An 18,083-nucleotide genomic window follows, 5' to 3' on the forward strand; every position below is an offset into this window, starting at 1 on the left:
TAATGTGATGATGTGCTATCTGATTATGACTGGACCACCACAGTGCCAAGTTTTAAGAAAGCCAATGTGAGTTTTACCCATTCCCTTAGCATTTACATATTGTGTTAATTAGCAACTCTAAATTGGCCTTGCATTAAGCATTCAAGTGTATCTGTGAATATGCCCATTAATAGTCTGGGTTTCTGTCAAAGCTAATGGTTTGCCTTTCCTTAAATGTTGCTTCAGCTTCTTACAGCCCTATAGTGGATAATAAACGTTTATATATTGCATTGTTACTTAAACACGGGACTTTAGCTTTGAAGAAGGTTAGAAAAAATAGCAATATTTTGTTCAGACAGCCACATTGTTAATGCTGGTGGACACTGTTTGGTGCGTAACATGTTTATTTTGACTAAGACTTTACTTTGTTTTATGACAGAGCAAGTAGTGCAATTTGCAGATCCTGTTTTTTTTTTAAATGTAGGACTATAAATGTGTAATTTGCACATCAGTGGAAATAAAAGCCATGAAAAACATTAGTACAAGATGCTTTACTAGTCCAAAGTAAAAATGCAGTTGTTTTCATGCACTGACAGGTGAAGTAACTTGTTTGAATTAAGCAGTAAAGTAGTAGAAGGGTTTGTGCATTAAACCTTTTGACTTTAAGCCCATTGCCTCAGCCACTAAGGCAACTCATGCCAAATAAGTAACCAAATAAAAGTGTTGTTTCACTTCTTCTCCCCTATCTGAATACAGGTACAACATTATTTCTGATGATTTCTAGTATATTTGATCAGCAACTTTGCGGTATTTATAAACGAACATAATGAAGACTATGGGTGTTAATTACCTTAGGCTTTACATCTATGATTTTTTTTGGAGTGCTCAACAAACCCTACCTAATTAAATTTCATCCAGATACTGTACAGCACTCTCTCTATATGCAAGATTCTATTGTTCATTTTTAACTCTACACATTTTTTTTGACTTGTTCATGTAATCAGATGAAAATAACAGAAGATGATTTATGGATCCGAACATATGGCAGATTATTTCAAAAGCTGTGTTCTTCCAGTGCTGAAATTCCAATTGGCATCTATCGAACAGAATCTCACATGTTTTCAGCATCTGAGGTAAGAAATATCCTATTTTGTAAAAGTAGGTTTTTTTTTTTTGATATTCATATTTCTTTGTAAGGTTTTATTTCAGAACAAAACACTTGTATTATTATTTCATACAGTTAATGGTTTTAAAAATGACTTCCCTATAATTCTTAAACTTCTGTAAAAGCTATATTTCCCTGGAACAAATACATTTCTATCTACCAATCTAATCCAATCAATAAATAATGCAGTGTTTTGCTGATTTTCATTTTAACTCATTTCTTAATCACATCAATATTTATGCATGTGTTAAAATCCGGAGGGATAAACTAAAGTATCCTCTTTGAACGGGCAAGCTTTAATTAAGCCACAAGTTAAGGAAATTTCCAAAATCAGAAAGCCTTTTTTCACATTTCTAAATTCTTACAGGATTGAAATGAAAGTGGCTTCTTATAGAATTGTATAAATGCTACATTTAATTGACAGATAACCATTGTCTTTAAATTAGTCACCTAAGAATTGCAACTACAATAACCTTTACTTTTAAACAGGTCATTTACAAAAATTCATTTCAGCTGCATGACAATCCTGTAAACATCTGAGAATATAGATGGTACATTATGAGTGAATTTAGGATTTCATTTAATTGGGAGAATTGAGCATTGTTTCCCAACGTTATAATATGACCCAGTAATATGTGAATTGTTGCATTACTGGTGTTACTTTGAAAAGTCGGTATTCAATTTATATCCTGCTTTTCTGTTATTTTACTGGGGTTTTGTTTATTCTTTCTTAACCAGCCACTCAGAAATTTAATGATAGGATTTTGAAGTTGACTTTTTTGTAAAGGGGCTAGTTAAACAGAAAAGAGAGTTCTTAATATTGAGTTTTATTTCTGTGTAGTGCACATAATAAACAAAGCAATTTAAATGATTAGTATATAATGAAATGGCAATATAAAGTCTATTAATGAGTGAGATATAGACAGTTAACAAATAAAGAGAAAAAACCCCAGGACTAGCATTACTAGAGAAAGTCAAGCTCTGGGAGCTCATGATCAGTTATGAAAGTCACCCTTTTGATGACCTAGGCAAACTGGACGCCTGGGGCCTCATGTATAACGCCGTGCGTAGAACTCGCACTATAACATGGCGTAAGCACAAAAGCCGAAATGTGCTTACGCACAGAAAAATCCAGATGCAGGAATCTGTGCGTACTCCAACTTCCACGTTCTTCCGCTACATAAATCCCGATCAGCGTGAAAACTAACGCTCGTGCACGCGCATTTTGTAACGACCTAAATCCTCCCAGAATTACGCCTATTTGAATATGCAAATCAATATAAATCGCCCTTAAGCGCAGCCTTCTGTGAAAAGACAATGGGAAAAGCACGGGGAAAATATAAGAATTTCAGCGAATACCATGTGGAGGCAAAGGAAAAACATACTATTTGTTCAAATAAACCGTGGTATAATCAACAAAATGAAGTTGATCGAGTGACATAGCGTGTTGGAGAAACTTGAAAGCTCACATTCACAAAATCGCACAGTGCCGAAAATAAAAAAGAAGTCACATATCAAAGTTGCCGTGAAAAGAAGAGTTGTAAGCCCACTGTCTGAGTGTCATATGAAAGTTTATTAGGGTACAGAGAAAAAAGGCACACGGTGGGGAAAAAGCACGAAATGTCAACTTTAATCTCGAATTTTCCACTTTAATCACGTAGTTTATTTTGTCATTTAGTAGAACATTATAAACTTCATCTTAAAATCGTTTAATTAACCAGTTTCTCAAAATTACATCGTAATTAAAGTAGCACGTTAAATGCTTTGTTTTGTATTTGATCTTCTACTCGTATGTGATCTATGTGTGTGAATCACTACTTGCTTCTTAAACTGGCTCTCTTCCTCCAACTGGACACAGAGTCCATTACATTCGTGATATTACAGCTCTCTGAATAACTAAAATACTGAGATGTATACGTGATGTCATTTTCATGATGATAGGAGCTAAAGCACATTATTAAACATGTGTTTCATGAGCCTCGTGCTCATGACAAGCATTTATCTTTTGTCGAAATTTGTCGCTGCGTTTTTAGCTGTGTTGTTATTTTCTCTTTCTGTTTTATATTCAATATATATTGGCGTGCGCCCAAGAGTCCTTGCTTTTCTTTCCCCAAGTAACCGATCGCCACACAATCAGCTCTGTAATAGACGTTAAGCCATCTGTAAGCTTAGCGCCGATTCTTCAAAACGTTTAAAGAACATTGAAATATCTTCGTAGTACATGTTTAATTATTCTATCCTTCACGACACTCCCAGTGAAGAATATAGATTATTTAAATGAAGTTAAAGTTTTATGTGTATAATTTAACAAACATATTTTGCTGCATTTCACCTTAAAAATGATATCGTCATCATATGTAAATACGCGCTTTATAAAGTGGCCCAGGTTGTGAGATATAACTGTAGTGCAAGTTTACAGTGGGGTGATTGTACTTATAAGTACAAACCGTTCTACAAGGAGCAATTGATTGAGTGCATTTAAAGTTCTTGGGATTAAACTGTTTCTGAACCGCGAGGTCTGTACAGGAAAGGCTTTAAAACATTTTGCAGTGGCTGAAGTAGCGTGTCCTTAAAGCTGTATACCGATAATTCTCTTTCCGATCAGCTGCTGCTGTGATTCACACTCAGATACAGTGATATACGTAAATACTCCGAGTCGTGCAGTGAGAGTAATATGGAAAAAGATGATCCGCTGTGGCAACTCCTAACGGGAGGAGCTGAAAGAAGAAGAAGAACAAGAAGAAGAAGAAGTGAGAGTAACAACGCTAAAGCAGTTATGGTATTTGGAATACTATGGCTGTTCCCTGGACCATTATATTGTTACGAGTTAATTACAATCAGATGCATTACACTAATAAACAATATGCGGTTAGTTTCTGTGTATTTATAAAGCCGCGTCATGAAAATAATGAGTAATCACACAGGAACAGTAGCAGTGCTTTGACGCTGGGTGCTGCCAGTTTGCAAAACCGAGCGGAGAACTTGCGTACGACAAGGCATGAGGTACCGTGGAAAAGTGCGTGGCTTTACGCCAAGTGTAGGTTTTATACATCGCGATTTGAACGTGGAAAAGTTCTTACGCAACATTTCTGTGCGTACGCACCGTTTATACATGAGGCCCGTGGTCCCTATTAGGCATTTTACAATAGCATAAGTACATGCTAGACAGTATAACAAGTGGTAGACTTGGATTTCAAAGAAAGAAAAGCTTGCCTGTAAGAATTAAAATTCTCTACAATTCATGTTTATATTGATATAATTAGAAAAATGCTCTTATCCAACCATCTCAAATCAATTTAATTAACACTGTAAATGGATAGTGCAATATTGCAAACAGTGCTGGCATGTTCATGTTATGCCTGTTTGCATGGCTATTTTTTGGGTCTGCTGTGACATCTTGTCTCACATAATGGAGTTAAAGCATGTTTTATATGAATGTACCTGCTTCCAATAAATTGTGTTGAATATAGAGAGTGATATCTGTGTTTTACACCATGGGGTGTGGTTTCCTTCTCAATCCTTTGCTACCAAAATATTTGTGCCATATTTTCCACCTTTAACCCCTGAAATGCTCACTATGAGCACTGCTTTGGCCTGTTTTATAATCCTGCTAGAACCATACATTTTAATTTTGTTGTACAAAGTAACTATTTTTATGGTTAATTTACTTTAACATTGTTTTGGTAACTTCAACATATCAACACTGAGTAATCTTAGAATGCCTGATCTCTGGGAACCCTACATACGCCCTCTCCTCCTGACTTCATACAGGTCGAATATGTTCTCACTGATTATAAAAAGGGCCTTAAGGATTTTGGCATTTACACAAGGCTGGGTAAAGAATTAACCTCTGCAACAGCACTAAGCAAGTCCTCGTAAATTACTCGCAAGCTATCATGACAGTTTGTCCATTTGTCTGCCGCAGCCTCAAGAGGAATTTAGCTAAAATCTAAGGAAACAACAAAAGTATGAATATACACAGAAATAAACTATTTATTTCATCATGTGAGTTTATGTTATGCTCTTTTCAAGCTATATTGTGTAAACGGCACATAATCTAAAATGTGTGTGTTTTTTTTTTTAATTAATTGCTAATTTCATTCCTGGCTAAAATTTTGTCCAGTGTATAGATTACATTGTTTACCTTTAGAACTTATTTGGAATTCATAAAAGCATAGTTAAACTAAAAAATGATTGATCTTTATACACCTAAAAGAAGAATCAGACAAATAACCCAAAAAAGCAGTCTTGCTCAAATGAAAACAAGTGAAGACCTCAGAGTGTGTATTTGATAACGTGGGGAATGAAATGAGCAAATTAAGACTAGATAAGGAGGCAGGACTCCAAAGTGACGTTGCTTTATTGGCCCTCCCGGCTTATCTGGTGGAATTGTGATGGCAAGCAACTTTACAATTCTGCAGTCATGATTTTTGTTTCTTTTGCAGTCTCAAGATATTGCTGCACAGGTAAGAGAGCTTTGCCTGTCTCATCCTGAAACCATCTGCTTGTTTTCTTTCTTTTTTTTTCTTTTTTCTGAATCAATGCATAACATGAGCTGTGTGGTGAGTTTTAGTTTAGAAGAGGAAATTAAACTTAAATTGGAATCAAAGGTCTCTGTCACTATCTGCTAAACTGATGATATTAGGAAGAGGTGTCATACTGACCTGATAAGAAACCTCTGTGGCATCACTGCTGCAGCCAAAAATGGCACACTGTCACAAAAAAATATCACTGATACTTTAATACAAACCCAAAAAAGTATGAGTGTGAGTCTTAAAATGAAAGAAACTATGCTAATGTCAATAGAGCTAAGTAAAATAAGTATTTAAGTTGCTATTTGGTTCTTTATGTAAGTTTTAAAGATTACAAAATAATTTATATTCTTGAAGTAAACATCTGTAATACAATACAGGCATAATTTGTTTATTTTAAATCTGGAGAAGAAGGAAATATACTTTACATGCTTGTATGATTAAGAATATTTGTGCCCCATGGTATTATTTTTTTATTTTTTTTAATAAAACTACAGGCTGAGGTTGGGAGTGGACAGGTGTTGTGATACATGTGAATATAAAGGAATATGATTCTTATTAGAGTATCATTAATCGATTACATTAATACATGGATAAAGAACCTGGGTTATCCAGTTCAGGGTAATAGAAGATTATAGACCATCCTCCCAAAACGATCAGAAAGGTGTGCGGTTATATATATATATATATATACTGTATATATATATAAGGAATTTGACCCAAGATGCAGGATTTGTGAAGCAGTAACATTAACCAATGGTCCAGTCCACTTCCGTTAATAAATTAAGTTTACCTAATATAACAGCACTGTTACTAGACCTCACTGGCTTAATCAACTCCTGCATATTTACAATTTGTTATAGGTTCAAAACTATGTTTAAATAAGTAGATAGTTATTAAGGAGTAACATGACCTGTTTGTCTTTAAGTAAAAATGTAAAATTTAGTCTAACAGTTAAGACCTTCAAAAGAAGATTAATTGATGCACATGTATCTGTCATCCCATGACTTAATATTAAATGGTCATAATGCATACTTTACCACAATTAAACCAAAAGTATACAGAGAAGTAAGGAAGGAAAACAAATCAACAAGGACTACTAGAACAATGTGCTGTGTATAAGTTGGAGACATGTTTCCATAATGCCAGTTGTAGAATTAGGTGCAAATAACGAACGTGTCAGCTGTTGAAAATGGTCATATCAGCCTTGCAGTTTGTGGCTGTTTTGTCACTTCAGGCAGCTTACTGTCACTGAATAAACCATTCCTAACCCTAGCCTAAATTGACCAGTGACTTCCATTGTCTTTCTTACCCAGTTATCCAGTTTCGGGTGTCATCAGCTTTCTGATGACAATTTCTCATTGCTCTCAAGTAGGTCAGCAGTTAATCAGCTGCAAACACTTCTTCAACCTAATCTAAACCCACTTATTAGAAATAGTTACAGGGAGTTAGTTGGAAAGTATATTGGTACCAACAGGCATAACCCTGGAAAGAATGTCATACTGCTGACGTTATTATACAGACAACTAAGTCAAAAAACAACTATTCAAAATTCAATTTTCTGCATAAAGAACAAATATAAACATAAAATTGATCCCTTTTCTGCCTCACTCCGTGCTGTCCGTGCAACGCGGCCACAGAGCTATGAAACAACTCGGCACATCCATATAAAAACAACAAGGGTGAGCTTTTTTAAAGGCTTTTACTGGATGTACCTTATTGTAAACTGAAATATATACAAAAGAAACATACAGGCATATACAGGTGTACAACCAAAGACAATAAATAATAATTTACAAAGCAATACATAGCAGGCAGTATACATTAAACAATAAAGCTTTAAAAGACACTTACGAGGCAAGTGATTTCCACTGTTGGATCAAGACAAAGAGAAGTGCATAGACAGAGGTTCAGATTGCTGCGTACCACAACTAACCAGACGCAGGGGTTTATATACCTTAAAGATACACTTCAGACATGACCGAAACAAGAGATAAAGGGGTGCCTACGTGAGACACATGGGGTGTATTGTATTTAAATTTTATCATGGGACCTACATGCTTTATGTGAGTTTCATAGACATTTATGACACCACTGTGAGTGTTGAACGTGACTGACAGGTGTGTTAATAAATGACAAGACAAAGGGAGAGCACAGTTCAACAAATAACAGTAACAGCTAACAATATGTGGGGCGGAACATTCTCCACATAGTGAAAGCCTTCAATAACCTAGACAGACTATGCATGTATATTATATTTGTAATGATGTCAATGTTTTTATTCATACCAGGAATACACAGTCTCTGTCTTGGTTAGACCACTGCAGCTAAGAGTTTCCACTGTGACCAGTATCTTCTTCAGAATATAATCCATGCTTTTCATTTAAAGGTGTACTTAACTAGGAACTTGTTTTTGTTTACCTGTACATAGTTTGTGTATACAAACTGAATCTGCATTATTAAATTTAGCTTCATATGATTTACAGTCTTGTCTTACAGCACAGGATAGTACATTTTTAATTTTTGAACGCTGTTGTTTAATACCAAAGTGGATTTTCTTTGTTAGAGGTATTTTCTAGTAGTCAAACACACATAAGATTGTTCAGTATTTAAGATAACACTACTTATTTATTTACAATATACTATATATTTGGAATTTATTTATATTTTTGGACTGAATTAGTTACTTATTCCTGTATGAAAGCTTTTTTTTTTTTAATTTTTAGAGAGATTCATTTCTATATTTCTCAGCAGAGCAGTGTCTGCTGGTATCTTAGGTATACGGTTTAGCATTTAAAAAGAATATTTGTTTGTTTACAATACACTGCTTTTCTGTTTTTATAGTAGGTGTGATGTATAATTTTGCCTTCAGTTTGTTTTGCTAAAGACTTCAAGGCTTCATGAAGAGCAGGTTGTGTGTCCTTAAAGATCAGTCTTTTGATTATATTTTATTTTTGGACACATTTATGTTTCAAGATTTCAGGAAAGTGAGTATTTTTAATTTATTGATCTGGTAGTTCTTATTACTTATTCAAAAGTTATTATAAAAATGTCCAGCATATACAGTACAGTAAAAGTAATTATATGGCTAATGTATAGCTCACCATAATTCCATCTAGCTTTCTAACCCTTTCTTTAGTGAATATATAAGTGATTATATTTATTGTGAACAAAGTGTTAAGCAGCAAATAATAGAAAGACATTTAAAATAAACATCTATCTTTTACTAATCTCAACTATCACTGATAATGCTTGCTACTTAGTGTTTAATGGGTGCCTGAGTACTTTATACTTATTTTTCCCATTTATAGACAAGAGTAAAGAAAAAGAATATAATGCAATTTACTTAGCAACAAATTAGGTGGAAAATAGCAGCTTCCGCAGTCTCACAGAATCCCCTCTGCAGCGAGATCTTAAGTTTAACAGACAAAAGAAACCCATTCTGTCTATCAGGCTCATTTGCTTAGTTGGCTGCTAAGTTGTCCCATTTCATCATCCAGATAATGCCATGTTTTTCACTTCAGTGTCTTGAATCAGTAGTTTCCTATAGATTTCCATGACTATTGGTGTGAAAATGTGCATCCTAGAGTCTGTCTCAAATGACTTTCCTCCTAATTTCTACCAGTGTTCTTTCATACATAATTCTCTATTTAGCTAAGAGAATTTGAGAATTCTCAGTTAAGTTCACAAACAGCCTTACCTGCTATAAACTAAGGAGACTGAATTTCTATAGTCTTTGTGGACACTAGAAGGCACTGTTGCTCCTCAAACCCAACACACAGTCACGGAAAACACGTTAAAAACACCAAGAGCTTGTTTATTTTTGTAAATTCTTTCCACCACCACTGCCACAAGTAAATACACAATACAGCACACCATTATTCTTTCTATCTTTCTGTCTGTCTCTCTTTCTTCCTCCTCCACTCCTCCCAGCAAGGTTTTTCCACTATCCACCCAATTCTGGCCCATTTGTGTGAGGTTGGTCTGGTCCTTTTACATTGTCCAACCAGGAAGTGCTTCTGCTGTCCCAGCCACGTGATCTGCCAGCACTTCCGAGTCAGTTGGAAACCCAGGGAGCTGCCATCTAGCGTCTCGAGAGAGAGAGGCAGTGCCCTGAACAAGCTGCCTTCCGCCATCCTTCCATATCTAGAGCGTCCCGGCCGGGTTGAGCTACCGGCCATCTCTTACACTTTGCAGAACTAGACATACACTTCCATTTTTGAATGCTGTTATCTCAGAACTTCTAAGGCATCTATGTTTTTATAGTGTGGTGACCAAAACTGCATAAATAATGCAAATGTGGTCTTACTATGCTTAACGTATTATAGAGTCTGAACTTAAAGATTCTTGGATACATACAAATGCAACTAAAACATAACATTTCACTTGTCTTTTTGATGGTTCTGTTGTTTGCCTGGACAGCGGGAATGTTGTGTCAACACAAACTCCTAGATTCTTTTGAAAGGTGCTTCCTTTAGATTGGTGTCACCCATCCTTTATTTATAATGTTCTTCTTCTGCATGTAGCACTTTGCACTTGTTTAACTTTACTGCATTTTTCCAAGTATTTGCCCAAGTCTGAAGATTGTCCCAGTGTTTATGAATTTCTTATGCTGCCTCTTGATTTTTTGGTTTTATCTGCAAATTGTCTTTATTATATTAGAAGCAATGTCAATAATACAAATTGTAAAACTAACAGCCCTAACATGAATCCAGAAGGAACACCATTAGTAGCCTCAATTCATTTATACACATTTTTCAGTGTAATTCAATCATTGAAGACCTGTAAGGTTACAGTGTAATTTAGTATAATGTTCATAATGTGCCGGCTGGTGCTTGTGTGCATCTGCTGTTTGGTTTGGTATTTCAGAATTAAATTCTTAGGAAAAAGTTGTTACTCTAAAAAGCTTCTTTCTGAATTCACTGCAGTCCACTTGGCATGTCAGCTGCTCCTTTCCTGTCTGACTTTTTAATTGATGTTCATTCGTTTACAGGTTTCAAGATGTTCTGCTCATCATTTAAACAGTATTGTCACTATGACACTATTTATCATATTAACATTGTGTACTGTCTTTGAAGCACTAGCCATAATTTTTATGTTTTCCTGAAATATTACTGTGGCAATTGTCAATATTGTAAAACACCTACCAATCTATGTAGCTTGTTCAGTTTGTATGTAATCTTTTAATACCTGCTGTTTACATGTTTGTCAGCAATAACCACAAGATCCTTGTGATAAATGTAAATGCTGCCTTGTTGTACTTGTTATTAATGATGTTTTATAAAATCATTATTGATTTTGCTAGAATAATTAGTATTTTTTACCATATAAAAATTGCTTTGCCATCTTCCTCTTACGAACATTTCTTAAATTTATCGTTCCTTTTTTTAATTCAGTCTCAGGTTTCTATTAATGTAGAAGACTGCGAAGACACTAAAGAAGCGAAAGAAACGTGGAGTCATAAAAACAACCATCGCAACTCTACCTCCAGTGATCAGTCTGAGCACCCACTACTTAGAAAGAAAAGTTTGCAGTGGGCCCGGCGACTAAGTCGAAAAGGTCCCAAGCAAACAAGTAAGACAGAATGCATGAGCCAGCAAAGGGTAAACTTATACAGACGTTCAGAGAGACAAGAGCTTTCTGAGCTTGTCAAGAACAGAATGAAGCATCTGGGTTTGCCTACCACTGGTTATGGTAAGTAATGCTGTGCCTTTCACTCTAAATTGGTCTTGGAAAGCAAGGGTGAAAACCTCAAATATCTAAATATATAAGTAAATGTTAGTTATAATGTAATTTACTGGAGGAAAAATTTAGTTAAAAATATTACAGACTGATGTAAAAACTTCCTCATTTAAAATTTGTTAAAAACTGCTTCAAGAATTTTTCAGTGAATGTCTAACTTCAGCCATTTCATGGAATTCTTCCCAAATATCTGTATTCTTTTCATATAAGCTCTAATACTTGAATCCAGCTTTACAATTGGACAAACTTGCCTCATTCTTAAGCTTACCTTATACTCTAAACGCCATTTAAGGTTCGTTCAAAATTTGTTAAAGGCAGTTCTGCAGAGAGGTTGTGGGATGGCATTTATATCAATAAGGAGTTCTGTTCTTTTCTGAGAATGTGCAAGTTTGAATGTTTGAACCAAGGCTATAAACAAATAGGCTTCAGATAACAGGTACCAATAGCTTAAAGAAAACCTATACAGTAATACAATTAGAACATACACACTAGTAAGTTTTCTTTTAAAAGTAGCATTTTTAAACTAACATTATCTCTCTTCACACTAGCATTTTCATATTGTTTACTGAAAACACATAGCAGTTCACCTACTGTGGTAAATAGCGGAAGCTCTCGCTCCCTTGAACCCCTGTCCACAACTCCAGACACCAGGTAAATGTCCTCAAATTGACTTTATTCTTCAGCCACAGTGTACAAAACACCCTCTCCTCCACAATACTCATAAACAAACACAATAATCACTAATAAACAATCCTCCAGCTCCCAGACGCGTTGCCACCCTTCCACCCAGCTCAGCTCGCCGTCTGGGAGCTCCCACAGTCCTTTTATATCTCCTGACCCGGAAGTGTTCCTAATTCCCAGTCCATGTGACTCTCAATCACTTCCAGGTCAGGTACAAGTTCTTTTCTTCACCCCGGAAGCACGTCATTCCTCTTGTCCACGTGTGCTTCCGGGGCGTAGGGAAAATATCCATTACTCCTCCCTATAGCGTCCCCTAGTGGCCCCCATGGCATCCAGCAGGGCTGTGCATAAAAACTCCATTGTCCATGATGCCGTGCTGGTCTTCTGGGGAACTCCATGCTGAAAGGAGGGCTCCACCTGGCGGCTTGGGGGTATTGGCCGGGATAAACGGCCGGCCATCCTCCACACTACACTAGGCAGGTACGTATCAGCAAAAAATATCCTTAAATAGAAAGTAACTCAGACAGCCACAGGATTTATCACAAAACTGTAGTTACCTGTAAATTAGTTACTTTTTGTGTATGTATGCATTATTCAAACTGTACAAAAAGCAATTTAGATATGTGTAGTTTAGCGACACACAAAGCAACATGGAAAGCAACTGTTCTATGTCTGCTATGTTGGAATATGTTTTTTTTCCAAGAGGGATGACCAATTAAGGAATGCAACACTGTAAAACCAGAATCCAATCAGGGAACGACTATGTAATAAGCATGAACAAATCAGAGTTTGATTAGAAGCAGCATTTTAGAAAAACTGCATTTTCACGCATTCACACTACAAAGCTGAGGCTGCGTTTTCAAAAGTATTCGGGTCTTGGAAGTGTTTTTAAAAGTCTCAGTTTTTGGGGGTTAAAATGGCAGGGTGGTGTGAATGAAAAATGTAAATGAAGACTAATGTCTGTGTTTTTAAACCAAAACTTAGTCAAATTTATAACATCTTGAATTAGATCAAAAATCTCATATTCTGAACACAAAACTGAAACAAAGAACTATTTTTTTACACAGAGTAGTTAGACGACAAGAAGCCTAGTTGCTTGGAAGAACAACAGACCAATCAACTTTGCTTGTGGTGATATTTATACATATTGTAAACTCTGCAGCTTATGTAGCAGTTAAGGAAGCCGTACTATTTTTTTATAATGAACATATCCTTGTGTTTACAGTGCTTTTTGAATATTTACAATCATACTTTCATTTTTTAATCAGGTATGTTATCCTAACGTCTAACAAGGTAAAGGATGGAAATCTGTCAAAGTACAAATACATTAGTAAAAAAGAGCTTTTGGTTTTAACACTGTATGTAGTTTAATAATTCTGCTTCTTTTAATTATGCTATGTGAAAACCTGTGATGAATATTTTCATTTCAGAAATTTGTATTATTTCCAGTATCTTTTGGAGCTTGTGTGTGGGCATTCATTCACATAACCCAAGAACTACCTGTACAGAATATAGAAGTTTTAAGCCAATTGTTGAGAATATAGAGGTTTTAAGCCTCATACTCCTAAAATTGAAACATTTAAGAAGTATGTAGGAGTCCAGACCAAGATCAGTGATAAGCATAAGTAATACAACAATTCCTTTTTAAGGGAAGAGGCTCAGCTTGCCAGTAAGTCAGTAAGGCTACAAGTAGATATTTGCTATAGATATTGCAATGGAATTCTCCTATTTTTGCACTGTAACTAAAGCCATTTCAATGACATCCCTCTAATGTGGTGAACTGAACTGAGCAAAGAAAAAGTGCAAGTAATGTAAATGAAAGGCAGACATCCACCCTACAAAGGCTCAAATTAGAGGAGTGCACAGTACTGATTTTTTAGTTCCACTCCCAACTGCTCCCGCTACATTTTCATCCAGCTCTTGACAAAATTCCATCCTATTTCTGCCCACTTTCTCCTGTGCCCGCTAATGGTTCCTTTCCGCTCTCGACTACATTCCTGCTTTCCCCTTTAAAAGACACTTAATTGGACACATAGCCTAAGTGGATTCATAAAACAACAGAATGTCTTGGGGGGGAAAATATCACACATATGAGAGTAGATTGGTTTATGACAGAGTTGATCTATTGATATCCTTCTCAAAAAATATTAAATACCTAAATGAATAGATAAAGGCTGACCAGATCCCCTCTTTTTGTTCCAGCAATGTCCACTTTTTGAGATCTAAAACAGTACTCTGGCTGGTATTTATAAAATCCCTAAATGTTTGCTTTGATCATTACTTCTCCTTCTTTTTCTTGGTCCATAGGCTCAATGCCCATTGGTGTAGACTAACTGCTGTATAAGTTAGTGCCACTTGGCTCTGTCTCTTGTCATTGTTGTTAGTCTAGCAATATCCTTGCCGGTTCAGTCTTCCAGGTCATCTGCCCACTCTTGTTGTGACCTTCCCTTTCTATTTGTGCCAGCCATGCATCCAAACATTACATAGTCTAAGTAATGATAATGTTATATTAATGTTAAGAAGCAACAGACCTACATATTTTGACCAATCCATGTAAGTGTTTTGAAAGTGCATGCAGCATAACTCATGTGTGGCATAGGAATTATTTAAAGAAAACTATGGCAGGTTTACTCCTGTTATTGCTAAGTGGAGTGGGTAGAGCCATATTACTATGCAAGACCAACTTCTAAGTGTATTAGGTGTCCAAAAAATGAAAGTATACCTCTACAGGTAAGTAAAATAATAATATTAATAAATTACCTCTCATTTTTTTGACTAGGACATAACTAGTAGGAGGTCCAATCTGCAATCAGTAGAGCTGGAATGTGAAAGTTCACTTTCACTTGTGAACACTGGCCCCAGCACAGACAGACGGACAACATATTTTGCACCCACACACCGTTTATTTACACTATATACAAATATTCAAAGTCACGTGCACTCACAACCCCAGTGCCTCTTGCACCGAATTCCCCAAGTCCAGGGCCCACAGTCTCTGTGCCTTTCTTCCTGGCCGCCTCCTGTCCTCTCTCGAGCTCTGTCCGCTACCTCCCGACATCCACCAATGACTGGAGGGAGGCAGCCCCTTTTATGGGAACCCGGATGGGCTCCAGCTGCTTCCCGGCACTTAACGTTGGCCACACCCTGTGTGGCGGAAGTGCCGGCTGCGCACCCGGAAGCCGTCCATGTGTCCCCTTTCGTCTTCCCCCCGGCACTTCCTGGTGTGGCGGAAGTGCCGGGCTCCCGGGATCAATAGGCACTGGGGCGCCGCCTGGCGGTGGCCACGGGTCCCTACAGGGCTGGGCTTCCAAGCCCTGTACCCATGGCCCCCAACATAACCAGGACGGACGCCCCCTCGCGGTCTGGAGGAGGCACAAGCCCTCCTCTCCTCCTCCTGGGCGTCCCGGCCGGGGACCACACACTCTAAAGAACATAAAACTGCTTTTAAGGAAGAGAGCTCATCAGCAGTAGTGACAGACTATTTGAAGAGGCTCATTTCATTATGTTTCAAAATGTTAACATTGAAACTGAAAATTTTTACAATCAATGAGATTGTCTCCTAGGTTACAATGCATGCAGCAGTCTTCATTTCTGTTTCAGATGTTAAGAAATCAGCGTGCTAAAAAACATTAATTTTATAATATATATTTTTGTGTTTTTGAAAGAAAATCAGTAGCCTTGAAAATCCTTACAAAGTTTACCAAGTAAGTGAATATTAACAAAGATGTTTAAAACAATCAAATTGTTTAATTAGAAAAACTAATAGAAACCCATTGTATATGAAGGCACAAGTAATGTTTTGATTATATCCCTGTCCTGGTCCCCTTCTTTGGAAAACAAAATCTGGTCTCCCTAATAGGTAGATAGATATGCCTGCTTTGGCATGTGTGTTACTAAGACAGGCATTTTAAACACTCGTTTCTTATGCACACACCAGGCAAGATGTGAGCTGACCACAGCACAGTCAAACACGCCACCAAACCTGAACAAAAGGTGATGCATTTATATTAGCAAGAAATGGGGAAAAAAAGCACTCCAACTAGGCTGCTAGATAGATAGATAGATACTTTATTAATCCCAAGGGGAAATTCACAAATATATATATATATATATATATATATATATATATATATATATATATATATATGCATGACAATGCCTGTGATGATTCATTTGAAAATACAGTTAAAAAAATAAGACATGCTCATATCACAGACACCTGCACACTGTCTGTTCTTCTTTTCTGACTGTATAAGTTTTTATAGTGAAAAAAAATTATAGCATTGATGATAAATTATAATAGTGAAATAACTAATATACTGTACACACTTTATTTTTTTCACGTTTTCTCAGAGGTTCATCAGTGCTCTGAGCACCCATTCACAATCGCAGGAATAAAGTCTACTTGCTGCATCCCTATACTGTACTAATATTACATTTTAGTCCCATGGCACAAAATACTGAGTCAGTTCTTGCCAGAAATGCAGACCTCTAGCCTAGACACTTTTTTTTCTAGTAATCTTTGTTGTGCTTATTGTTGTTTAATTGCAAGTTCAATATTTTCCAGACAATACTCTGTTCTTTAGGTGGCATGTTTTGTCTTACAAAATATTTAAGCCATTTATATTAAGCTCATTAATAGACACATTCATTAGTAGGTTGGAACAATCCTCTTTTAATTGAATTGTCTTGTTTTAATTTAGATTATGTTCTAATAAGCTTTTAAAAAGTTTTCATTGTATTCTGAGTTTTTCACATTCAGTATTTTATTATAAAAACACAAAGCAATAAAACATGAAATTGTACTTTTAATGTTTCCTCGTCCCTTTGCTTCACACCGGCATTGATATGTACATCCATTCCCGTTTAGACAATGTTATATCTAAATAAATGACCTATGAAACATTTCACAATGATTGTGTTTTTTGGACAAGTCCAGGTGTACCAAAATAAAAAGGCAATTACTACTTTCTGCTGCCAAGAATCTGCTGTACATTTCTTCATCTGCTTTGTCTCTTTTTCCTCTTATCCTTTGCTACTGTACTTTTGTATATTTGCTCTTTTTTAAGGTTTTGCTTTTTTCCTTTTAAATTGCTGTTACTGCTGCTGGCTGACTCTTTTCTTTCTCTCCTTTGTGTCTGTTCGTTCCTTTTCGTTCTGTAGAGGATGTAGCAAATTTAACAGCGAGTGATGTGATGAATCGGGTAAATCTTGGATATTTGCAAGGTAAACAATCTTTATGGGAACATGGGATTCTGAAAAGCACACTCATTAAGAAGTCAATGCAGTCTCTTGACAAGGCAAGGTGTCACAGTTCTTCAGCTTGCTTTCAAGGGCCTTCTATGTGCATCTAGGATTTGCAAGGAAAAGAAACACAAACATAGCCTAATGAGAGACAATATTGTTGCTGCACCATAACAGCTTTGTACATTAAACAAGGTTATATTACTTCCCAGTTAATTTTGTGTCTTCTGCCAAGGGTGTATTGTCTAGTGCACATTGTATACCGGCTGCAGTAAAAAGCCATCCATCAAACCAAATGTCACACCATGGACAGGACACACAATCAATCTGACCTGCTGACCTGAAGGGGATTATACCCTAGTTGGTGCACTCAAAGAAATTCCAACAGGAAGACACTTAGCTGTCATAACTATCTGTGCTAAAGATTTTCCAGATAGCTAACATCTTGATTAAGAAAAACTCACTACTCTATACAGTGATCCCTCGCTATATCGCACTTCGACTTTCACGGCTTCACTCCATCGCGGATTTTAAATGTAAGCATATCTAAATATATATCACAGATTTTTCGCTGGTTTCTGTGGACAATGGGTCTTTTAATTTATGGTACATGCTTCCTCAGATGGTTTGCCCAGTTGATTTCATACAAGGGACGCTATTGGCGGATGGGTGAGAAGCTACACAATCAGAGCACACATTATGTATTGAATAAAACTCCTCAATGATATACGATATGCTTC

The 18,083-nt window shown here is 36.4% G+C and overlaps 1 protein-coding gene across 1 annotated transcript in view; it reads left to right on the forward strand.

Moving 5' to 3' along the window:
* The window catches only part of LOC120535477 (potassium channel subfamily T member 1-like), a 146,205-nt gene that overhangs the window by 111,617 nt on the left and 16,505 nt on the right, over positions 1-18,083 (forward strand). The window contains exons 26-29 of the mRNA XM_039763358.1: positions 984-1,112; positions 5,590-5,610; positions 11,073-11,370; positions 17,263-17,325. Coding sequence (XP_039619292.1) covers positions 984-1,112; positions 5,590-5,610; positions 11,073-11,370; positions 17,263-17,325 — 511 coding nt within the window. The remainder of the gene's footprint in view (positions 1-983; positions 1,113-5,589; positions 5,611-11,072; positions 11,371-17,262; positions 17,326-18,083) is intronic.

Source organism: Polypterus senegalus, chromosome 9 (genome assembly GCF_016835505.1).
Source record: "Polypterus senegalus isolate Bchr_013 chromosome 9, ASM1683550v1, whole genome shotgun sequence".
In the NCBI taxonomy this organism is placed as follows: Eukaryota; Metazoa; Chordata; class Cladistia; order Polypteriformes; family Polypteridae; genus Polypterus; species Polypterus senegalus.